The sequence below is a fragment of the Oncorhynchus mykiss genome, chromosome 8 (assembly GCF_057628025.1).
Source record: "Oncorhynchus mykiss isolate SJ-2025 chromosome 8, ASM5762802v1, whole genome shotgun sequence".
NCBI classification, from domain to species: Eukaryota; Metazoa; Chordata; class Actinopteri; order Salmoniformes; family Salmonidae; genus Oncorhynchus; species Oncorhynchus mykiss.
In genome coordinates, this window is record NC_143029.1 from 13,567,665 (window position 1) to 13,579,472 (window position 11,808).

The following is an 11,808-nucleotide window of genomic DNA, read 5'->3' on the forward strand; positions in this document are numbered from 1 at the left end:
CCACAACTTCCAGTTGGCTCATTCACCCTCTTTCCCCTGTAACTATTCCCTAGGTTGTTGCTGTAAATAAAAACATGTTCTCAGTCAACTTACCTGGTAAAATAACGTTTAAAAGAAATACAATGTAAAAATACCTCATCAGCTTAGTTTAACTGTCTTACCCAATCAGAACCCAAAATATAAGATCGTTTTAGCCTACTCAACTGTTTGTAAACAATGTCATTGCTCCTTTATGTAATTCAATAGCCTATCAAATTCGATAACATAAACACCTGTTCGCCTATGAACGAATCATTGAATGTGTGCCATCCAAAATATAACACAAAATGAATTGAAATATATGGGCTATGCATGCTGGTAATTGGCTTTAAAGTTTGGCTAGGTTACATTGTATCATCATGCGATATAACATCACCAAGAGTGCAGACTGCACAGGTACACTTGATCCTAGTTTTACCATAGCCTACCCAGCCCGAAAAGTTACAGTAATTCCACTCACCGCAACGATGACCATGCGGTTCTTCGACCTCTTTTTGTGGACCTGTCCACTCTGTCTCATCTGATTGTCTCGACCAGGTGAACCTAGTAAATTGGCAGCCTGCTCAGACGAAAGGTCATCTGCTTTGGATATTTCCATTCTGGAGAAAGTTTTTCCCGGGGGTTTGTTACAGAAAGTTTTTGCAGACTTGAGAGAAAATAGTCTGGTCTCTTTTGCCTTTGGATTTTGTAGGGCTCAATGAAGAACCGCCTTCTTTTAGTGTTGACGTCTCGAAGTTAGCGTTGTAGCCTAATCCTTATACAATATGTGCAGCCAGCTGAGTCAGGGTGAAGTACAGTATTGGAGTAGTACCATTAAAAAGTCAATTACAAGACTACCGCGACCAAGTACTGCCACACCACCCTCACGAATGGCAGAGGAAACATCGAAAATAGACGCCACAATAGGTATGGAGAGCTAGAGTTGGACGTTTGTAATTATGTTGAGAGGATATTTGTAATTAGCCAACATTCGCTTTATGTACAATAACTACTCACTGTAATTATTACAATAGACTACCTCGGACATGTATAAAGACAGCTAAACTTCAGTTTGAAGGTGGTATACTGTTTAGGCTACACAACTCAACATCGCTCAAGGAAACATTCTACAAGTTCAGATAATGCATCACTGCCGCCACCTTTTGGTGATCATGAAGCTTGCAACCGCCAACCTCATAACCTTCAAGACTATGGCTAATACGAGTGCTTAATTTGTAGATTGGGAGGTGCCGGAACAAAAAGTGAGCGCGAGAGTTGGCTGACCTGGGGAGTTCTGAGGTACCAGAAGGCATTGCATGCATATCATCGCATTTGCGTTGTGACATAGAGCAGTAGAATAAAAGCACTTACATAAGTTACACACGAGAAAACATTGTTGTAGTCTATTATCCGGAAAAATGTTTGCCTTTTATAAACACATTTCGTGCAATTCTATGTCATTTTACATGACTGGAGACTCTGGCAGCATCTTTTTAAAATACCGCACAAAACGACCAGCTGAGATCAATAAAACGGCCTTGTCTTGAATCCATATATAGCCTAGGCCTAGGTGGAGACATTGTAGGCTACAATATGAGGAGGAAATTATAGTCCTAAAAATGACTCGCGCAGCTCACTCCTGGCTGGCAGATGCGCTCGTGCCAAAGCCTATTTCGCTCTCTCCCTCTTGTAAAACAATCAATGGCGATATTAGCATGTACATCTTAGTGGGACAAACTCAACTTTTTTTAAATGCATTTTAGCAAAGCCACAACACGACACTAAACAATACATTAATTGCACTATAACGGTGCCCACAAACTGTTAGGACCTACATAAAGCTGTCTCAACAGCAGAGATTTATTTTCAGAACCATGGAGTGAATCCTTATCATTGCTACACCTGGATATCAGCAGAGCCTTGTCTGGCAGCGAAACAGTTCATGAATTTTGTCTTGCTGCTTTTTGTTCTATGTTGTTCTGTCTGTATGCTACGTCTTGCTTGTCCTATGTTGCTCTGTCTGTATGCTACGTCTTGCTTGTCCTATGTTGTTCTGTCTGTATGCCACGTCTTGCTTGTCCTATGTTGCTCTGTCTGTATGCTACATCTTGCTTGTCCTATGTTGCTCTGTCTGTATGCTATGTCTTGCTTGTCCTATGTTGCTATTGTCTATATTGTAATTGTTTTTAATAACCTGCCCAGGGACTGTGGTTGAAAATGAGCCGGCTGGCTAAAACCGGCACTTTTACTGAAACGTTGATTAATGTGCAAACTCAAACTCAAGTTCTCAGTTGTCTTGAACATGGAGTCATGCTGGATTGACAGTATGGCCAATGTATTCAACCTTTTCTGGCCCATGGTGTTGCATGTGAATATTTTTCCATTTAAGCTTGGAAAATAGACCCTTAAACCCAGACTTGGCCCACACATCATCTCCATTGAATTGCTTTGCAATGCTTGCAGTTAGCCACTGATTCCTTCCAAACCACTCGTTGAATTTGAGATTTCCAACTTGTTGTGTAATGTTTGTCCAATGGCCGATGAGCACCGAAACATTTAATCTATAATTTCTTTATATGACAAGGTTTGAAAATAATTTGCCAGTAGATTGTCAACTTGATTCACAATGATGAATGCTTGTCTAGCTAGCTAAGATTTTGACAGTATTATGTTGACATGTCAGTCCAATCAAAGCTACAGTAGATTTAACATGATTTGAAATGTTATCTGTGGCCATTTACCTTGAGCCTTCTTAGATGGGCACTTCTAATGTAAATCTATGGCAACACCCAAGGGGTTTGAATTTTTGAGCTCTCCCCTGTAGATTTTGCACTACTGACGTAGTGTCCCCATGAGTGACAGATCACTGAGCCAATCACGGCGCAACTAGAGAACATTACCAACCCCTACGCTCTGTATTTTCCACTGGTTGCCCCACCACCGACAGAAGCACTGAGCTAGGCTTAAACACCTGTATTTTGGAGCTGCCTTACTCAAGAAAGCAAAAAAGAGACTATGTTTGTATGCGGCTTTATTAACTCAAATATATTTTTTACATTGTTTGCAAACTGATATGTGACACGTATTTATGCCAAAATAACATGCAAAACAGGCAACAACTGCAATGTGTGCGATTTCATTTATTTCTGAAGAGACTGCAGTCATTCTATAACTTTGACAAATGTATTTCAATTGATCAGGGGTGCTGCAGTTCCTTCAGAACCCTTCGTGCGGGTATGATTCCATATGGAAATAAATGATGATGTGCAACACTGGATAGATGAGAGTTGCAGGCTCATGTATATCAGAGAAAAGAGGGAGAGATATTATAAAAAGTGAATGTCATTCTCGTTATGTGAGAGATACTGGCGCTCTTCTTACACAGCCGCGGCCAAGCGTTGGTTTCAAACAGAGGTTACAATGTTGCGCAAACCATAAAACCGACCGAACCCAAAACAACTCTGAGAATATTAGCCCCGTGCTGAAAATCTACTTTTTGACATTACGTTTTTTTTTGTGGGGGACAGGATAATTAATGAAGAGGCAACTCGAATTGAACTTTGATTGATTTTATTAGAATTGTTACATTGCAAAAACATTGATTTTCATGCCACGAAAGTTACTGGATCCGACCAAATAGGCTCGGAACAAAACAGTCCAAAACGGAGAGGTGCCAGGATCCGGCTCAAATTAAGCACTGGTTACTACTATGTCATCATAGTTCATGGCCATACCATCGAGGTATACGTTGTAAATTCTAAAGTGAGGTGAGGCCTCATTTAACCACCGACTCAGTGAATGACTGTCATATGTACTACCCCTCAATAAAGGTAGCTACCAAAACATTCAAAGTTTTTTACCACCATGAACGAATTTAGGCCATTAAAACATCCTCTCTTGCAGTGTAGCCATATGCAAAGCAATTATAGTGGGTTGAGTCTTCCTTAATTGTCTAGGAAATGATTCACGGTCTCCAGGGCTAGGCCTATTTACTGTATTCAGGTGGAAGCCGTTCAAATACACAGTGTTAACTCCCATCTACACCCACAAGGTGGTAGTGTTGTAACTGTCATTACTAGAGTCATAATGGCTGAGGCTTGACTTTGACAATGGACAGCACCTAATTTTACAGCAATTTTTCCCGCGACGGCATATTTATTTATTTCAAACACGTTTTCCATAGCATTGTACATTGTATGTTTTTACAGCATTTGGGGTTGAGGTTAGGGTGTTCCACTGTCCCTCTGAGAAACGTAGTGATCATGATGTCATGATGGCGATCACATTGCCAGCACTGGGGCAAGAACACGCGACCTCTGACCTCTCCCTTGTGTGACACTCAGGATTTACAACATGCCTGGGACTTACTGTTTCTAGTGCTGCGTGTTTATCTTTCTTTCTCTGTTTGTGTGTGTGTTTATTTACTGTGAGTGAGTGATGTGCAGTGTCCTATGCTCAGTGAACTAGTTTTGCCGCAGCAGTGTGTCTCAGCAGAGAGCCTACAGCTGTCCTCAACCCAGCTGGCCATTAGAATATGACCTTATCTGTGACCCTCACATTCAGCACTTATTGTCTCCATCGCACATTCTCCCTTGTTCTTAGAATCTTCTCTCACATTTTGCTCTTGAAAAGGCCTATATTGTCAATTTGATGGTGATGGGTAAGGTCTATAAGTACAATTCAATTGCTATCTGGGTTCAATGGTTATGCCCCAAATGGCACCCTATTCCCTACAGTATATACTATATTAATATACAGTATGAATCTACCATGTGTTCTCTCTCTGCTTCTCTCCCTCTCTTTCCCTCAGGGGTCAAGGCATACTTAAGAGTTTTTTATTTGATAGGGTTGCACGATTTAGAAAAATAAAATTGCAGTATTTTCACCATTAATTGCGATCTTTACTTACCATATGATTTCTTAACAGATCTTTTCACGTCAGATTTTCTTCAGAGCAGATCTGATTGGTCAAAAATCCAATTAGTGAAACACATTTCAGAATTGGGCTGCCTTTCTGTCAGGTAGATAGATGTGTTTTCTTATGTCCTTGAGTCACGGAAAGTAAGCCCGGTCTAGTTCACTGGAGGCCTCTGTGTTTGAGATAGTTGTTTTGACATAATGGCTCAATGGCTGTGTCTACACTTGACAATTAATGCATTGTTTGTATTCTGATCATGGAGTTCTGATAATGGAATTCCGAACACATCATGCGTTTACACCTGGATTTAAATGTGTTTACCATGCCCATATTGCGTGCACTACTTTTGACCAGGGCCCTATGGAATAGGGTGCCATTTGGGACTCATATTGACTAAGGCCGAAACATACCAGTTAGATCCATCAGGCATTTATGCCCAGGAGCAGAATTAGATGTCCAACAAGTGACAGCATAACTTCCCCTGGTCTCTTACTGCTAATCTCACAGGGATTCATGGGTAATGCTAATAACGTCAGAATGCCCTAACTTTTCCAAAGGCTGTTGCTGTTGAGGCTTTGGGGTTTATTAGCTTAGCTGCACCGCGTGTCATCACCGTGTTTGAAAAATCAATCCGCCTCAGTGGTACTTGAGGGGACGTCAAGTGGCTTCTCCAGCTCCGTCCCAGGCGAACAATGACACTTGAATAATGTAATATGAAGTGGTGGGAGTCGTTCTTTAGTTTAAGAATTCATCAGCTGACAGTTATGAGCACGACTCTCGTCTTCCCTTGGAGAGAACGTAGGCCACTTATAAAAACGAGGTAAAAATGTAATGCTCGGGTGAATTATTCATTGGATGTTCGACATGCTCCTCAAAACGTTGCCATATTGAAATCGTCCTTCGTCTCAGCAATATCCGTCCCAGATGTCATGTACTGTACATCAGCCATCAAGACTATCTGAACAAATGAGTGGTTGATTGACAAGCTAAGCCAACCTGGTTGCTCACAGTATTTATGTCCTGGAGAAGGACAGCCTTAGATAACTAGAAACTTGATTGGCTCCATTTGTGTGTATGAAAGAGACCGCTGGTAGCATTGTTCTCGTTAACAATGTTGTGAACATACAGAGTGGGCCCTCCAACTGTCACTACACAAACATAGTACAATGCTGGAGGGTCTTGTTTGAAGCCGCTCATCCATGGTGGCTGTGCCAGGGTTTTTAAAGTTGTGGAGGCAGCTAGGCTGGGGCTGAAAAAGGAGAAGGGAGAGAGCTCACTTCTATTTTTCAGCTCTGGGTTTGGAAGGATTTGATCATATAGCCCACATCACCCCCTCCTCTCTCACTATGAGTAATGTGTTCGCCCCTGGTTATCCTCCCCCTCTCTCTACCTCCTCTCCCTCTCTTTCTCTCTCTCTTTCCTGCCTCCCCCTCTCTCTCTGCCTCTCTCTGTCGCTCTGTCTGTATTTCTCTCTCTCTCTCTCTCTCTCTCTCATCCTCTCGGATTCTCCCAATCATGGAGCACAGTCTGCATGATTTCTGCAGATCACTCCATTCCAATCAGTGCATTTGTTAAGGGTCACAAAACAAAAAACCTGTTATTCGCTTCATTTAAGCATTGTGGTGTGTTCTGTGTATAGGTCTGCCTGACAGAGCCATAAGGATACACCATGCAGTATACAAGTCTAATTGTTTTGGACATATGTGTTATGTCACTGCTTTTTTGCTTTCACTTGTGTAAGATTTTGTGTATCTCAGTGTCTTTTTTTAAGGATACGGCTCACGTCTTCACTGTAGTCTGTAGGAAACAAAGAACAACACATACAAATTCAACAGAAGCATTTTCTTCTCTTTCAATTTGATGCCGAGCAGTTGCCATACCAAGCAGTGATGCAATCGGTGAGGATGCTCTCATTTTGTATACAAAACAAACATCCTTCCCCGAAAAATACCTTCCTAAGGATTTCATTTCAGGAAGATCCAAAGCACCATAAATATCTTTGGACCAATCTCTTGTGGAATCGCTCTAATGTTGGATATTTGTGCCACATCTCTCCTGCTACAAGGCTTTTCAATGTGTGAGAGGTCAAAGGTCATATTCAGAGGTTAAACCAGGCACACTACCATGGACATGCTATGGGAAGGCCTTTATGCTTTTTAAATGGTGAACACAACGTGGAAATATCATAGCCTTCATTCATCACATTTGGACGGAGGAAAAGCAGGTTCCGTACAAGGTCGTTGAATATAACTGTCAATTTAAAGGCACACCTTATAAAGGCACAATGTGCAAGATGTCCTGCTGTTCAATGGCCATTTCAATCTGTGATATACTTGACTTTATTGTAATATTGATGGTTATTAGTGACTGACAGCTAGAGTAAGCTCAGAACAGCTGCCTGACACATGTCTGACACACATTGATGAAGCACTCCACACATCTTTAGCACTACAGCTGCGTCTCACACAGTTTAACCCCCTGCCTGCCTATCTGATTGCCTGTCCATCTGTCTGTTCATCTGTCTGGTGTCTGTCAGTCTGTCTGTCTCACAGTTTACCCTGTCTGTGTGTGTGTCATGTCTGTCTGTCTCACAGTTTACCCTCTATCTGTCTGTCTGTCTGTCTGTCTGAACATAGGCCTGTGTGTTTGTCAGTTTGTCTGTCTGTCTGTCTGTCTGTCTGTCTGTCTGCCTGAACATAGGCCTGTGTGTTTGTCAGTTTGTCTGTCTGTCTGTCTGTCTGAACATAGGCCTGTGTGTTTGTCAGTTTGTCTGTCTGTCTGTCTGTCTGTCTGTCTGTCTGTCTGTCTGTCTGTCTGTCTGCCTGAACATAGGCCTGTGTGTTTGACAGTTTGTCTGCCTGTCTGTCTGTCTGTCTGTCTGTCTGTCTGAACATAGGCCTGTGTGTTTGACAGTTTGTCTGTCTGTCTGTCTGTCTGTCTGTCTGTCTGTCTGAACATAGGCCTGTCTGTCTGTCTGTCTGTCTGAACATAGGCCTGTTTGTTTGTCAGTTTGTCTGTCTGTCTGTGCCTTATGGCCAATATCCTTCACTTAACAAATCAAGGTTATTCTCCACAAGGAGTTTTTAGTCGAGGTTTACCAATGGTCCTTGCAGGATATATATTTGGTTGAGGTTAGCCAGCATGGTTCTTGGCCGTTGTCTATATCAAACACAGTTGTATTAAAAGCTTTTGTAATATGTTCCTAAACCCCAAAAGACTCCTCTTACATTCATAAGCAACTTACCCCTTCGGCTCAGCTTACCCCACTCTCCCCTACTCAAACTTTGACATCACAACACATAGAAAAATTCTGAGAACAGCTAAACTATCAATCAAATGCAATCAAATGTATTTACGTCAGCTGTCATGTCTAACCTTTAGTAGTTGGGTACACATGCCAGTATATGACTTGCATTCACGGATACGGTTTGGTGGGAAAAACAATATGAATCACAATTGATTTTTATCAAGATTGTTGCTTTTGTCCATTTTCCTCTCTACAAAAGGCCTTATGTACAAAATGTGCAGGGCTGCAAAAAAAATCTGTCCATGTTTTCCAGGATTTGGCCAATATCCTTATTCAGACTTACTGGTTTTGTGAGTATTTTCAACAACTGCCATGTTCCCCAGTCCCACTCTATTTTGCTTTCATTATTCATACATTTCTCTTCACATACAGTGGGGAGAACAAGTATTTGATACACTGCCAATTTTGCAGGTTTTCCTACTTACAAAGCATGTAGAGGTCTGTAATTTTTATCATGGGAACACTTCAACTGTGAGAGACGGAATCTAAAACAAAAATCCAGAAAATCACATTGTATGATTTTTAAGTAATTAATTTGCATTTTATTGCATTTGATACATCAGAAAAGCAGAACTTAATATATGGTACAGAAACCTTTGTTTGCAATTACAGAGATCATACGTTTCTTGTAGTTCTTGACCAGGTTTGCACACACTGCAGCAGGGATTTTGGCCCACTCCTCCATACAGACCTTCTCCAGATCCTTCAGGTTTCAGGGCTGTCGCTGGGCAATACGGACTTTCAGCTCCCTCCAAAGATTTTCTATTGGGTTCAGGTCTGGTGACTGGCTAGGCCACTCCAGGACCTTGAGATGCTTCTACGGAGCCACTCCTTAGTTGCCCTGACTGTGTGTTTTGGGTCATTGTCATGCTGGAAGACCTAGCCACGACCCATCTTCAATGCTCTTACTGAGGGAAGGGGGTTGTTGGCCAAGATCTCGCGATACATGGCCCCATCCATTCTCCCCTCAATACGGTGCAGTTGTCCTGTCCCCTTTGCAGAAAAACATCCCCAAAGAATGATGTTTCCACCTCCATGCTTCACGGTTGGGATGGTGTTCCTGGGGTTGTACTCATCTTTCTTCTTCCTCCAAACACGGCGAGTTTTGACCAAAAAGCTCTATTTTTGTCTCATCAGACCACACAACCTTCTCCCATTCCTCCTCTGGATCATCCAGATGTTCATTGGCAAACTTCAGATGGGCCTGGACATGCGCAGGCTTGAGCAGTGGGACCTTGCGTGCACTGCAGGATTTTAATCCATGAAGGCCTAGTGTGTTACCAATGGTTTTCTTTGAGACTGTGGTCCCAGCTCTCTTCAGGTCATTGACCAGGTCCTGCCGTGTAGTTCTGGGCTGATCCCTCACCTTCCTCATGATCATTGATGCCCCACGAGGCGAGATCTTGCATGGAGCCCCAGACTGAGGGTGATTGACCGTCATCTTGAACTTCTTCCATTTTCGAATAATTGCGCCAACAGTTGTTGCCTTCTCACCAAGCTGCTTGCCTATTGTCCTGTAGCCCATCCCAGCCTTGTGCAGGTCTACAATTTTATCCCTGATGTCCTTACACAGCTCTCTGAGTCTTGGCCATTGTGGAGAGGTTGGTGTCTGTTTGATTGAGTGTGTGGACAGGTGACTTTTATACAGGTAACGAGTTCAAACAGGTGCAGTTAATACAGGTAATGAGTGGAGAACAGGAGGGGTTCTTAAAGAAAAACTAACAGGTCTGTTAGAGCCGGAATTCTTACTGGTTGGTAGGTGATCAAATACTTATGTCATGCAATAAAATTGAAATGTATTACTTAAAAATCATACAATGTGATTTTCTGGATTTTTGTTTTAGATTCCGTCTCTCACAGTTGAAGTGTACCTATGATAAAAAATTACAGACCTCTACATGCTTTGTAAGTAGGAAAACATGCAAAATTGGCAGTGTATCAAATTGTTCTCCCCACTGTATGGCTTTCTTATTACAGATAAATCAATCTAAGCAAACAACGATCTGCTGCCTAAAGCCACAGGACAAATTAGCTAACCTTTCCACCAAACATACTAATTAAGTTCCTGCTGTCCATGCTTATTCAAATTATTTGGCACGCATGGAAAAGTACCCGGATGTAGAGATGTGGAGAAACAATTCACATAGGCAGATGGCATAGGCTAATATGATATTTGACATAGTGTGTTCTATTGCAGGTCACTTGATGATTAAAAGGGACATCCTAAATTGAAGTTTGTCTAACGTTTTAAGACTTAAAGTTGTCTAATGTCAAGATGAATCCCCATCCCATGCCATCGATTGTGTCGATCCAGCTACGTTCCTCAGCCTTATGCCTCAACCCTAAATGAATGAACAACACAAGCATTGTATAGAATTAAAATGTAACATGATATGGTGCTAATGTTTTTCATTCATTTAGGGTTGTGGCATACAGGTGAATCTACAAAATAGATGGCCTGAGACATGGATTTATCTCAACATGAGACCACAGTAGCTAGGTTTCCATCCAGTTGGCGACAGATTTTATTGCGGATATTATAAAATCTGTATAAAACAATATACACCTTTTCTCACCAGAGATGTGTCTGTCTGTCTGTCTGTCTGTGTTTCCATCAAACATACTTATTGCAGATAAAAGGATGTACGTGATGACGTAGTGCACCTAAAAATTACTTTTGCGGTTAAATTCCCATGTATCGAATAAAAAATACAGTGCCTTCAGAAAGTATTCACACCCCTTGACTTTTTCCACAATTTGTTGATCTACAGACAATACCACATAATGTCAAAGTGGACTTATGAATTAACAATGAAAAGCTAAATGTATTACGTCAATAAGTATTCAACCTCTTTGTTATGGCACGCCTAAATAAGTTCAGGAGTAGAAATGTCATTAAAAAGTGTCATAATAAGTTGCATGGACTCTGTGTGCAATAATAGTGATTAACATGATTTTTGAATGATTACCTCTTCTCTGTAACCCCCACGTATACAATTATCTGTAAGGTCCCTTACCCTTTGAGCATGGTGAGCATGGTGAAGTAATTAATTACACTTTGAATGGTGTATCAGTATACCCAGTCACTACAAAGGTACAGGTGTCCTTCCCAACTCTGTTTGCCTAAAAGGAAGGAAACCACTGAGAACCACAGAGTTGAATGGCTGTGCTAGGAGAAAACAGAGAATGGATCAACACAATTGTAGTTACTCCACAATGCTAACCTAAATGACAGAGTGAAAATAAGCAAGCCTGTGCAGAATAAAAATATTTAAAATAATGTTTGCATTAAGTCAAAGGTAAGGTAAAACTGCAAAATACAAAGCGTTATGTTTGTGGCAAAATCGAACACATCACTGAGTACCACTCTTCATATTTTCAAGCATGGCGGTGGCTGCATCATTTATGGGTATGCTTGCTGTCGGCAAGGACTAGGGAGTTTTTAGGATAACAATAATTGGAATAGAGCCAAGCACAGGCAAAATCCTAGAGGAAAACCTGGTTCAGTCTTTTTTCCAACAGACACTGGGAGACAAATTCACTTTTCAGTAGGACAATAACCTAA

General features: G+C 41.5%; 1 protein-coding gene across 1 annotated transcript in view; it reads right to left on the reverse strand.

Moving 5' to 3' along the window:
- The window catches only part of enpp1 (ectonucleotide pyrophosphatase/phosphodiesterase 1), a 51,551-nt gene extending 50,417 nt beyond the window's left edge, over nucleotides 1–1,134 (reverse strand). The window contains exon 1 of the mRNA XM_021611574.3: nucleotides 500–1,134. Within this exon, the coding sequence (XP_021467249.3) occupies nucleotides 500–637 (138 nt within the window). The 5' untranslated portion in view covers nucleotides 638–1,134. The remainder of the gene's footprint in view (nucleotides 1–499) is intronic.
- Between the last annotated feature and the right edge of the window lie 10,674 nt (nucleotides 1,135–11,808).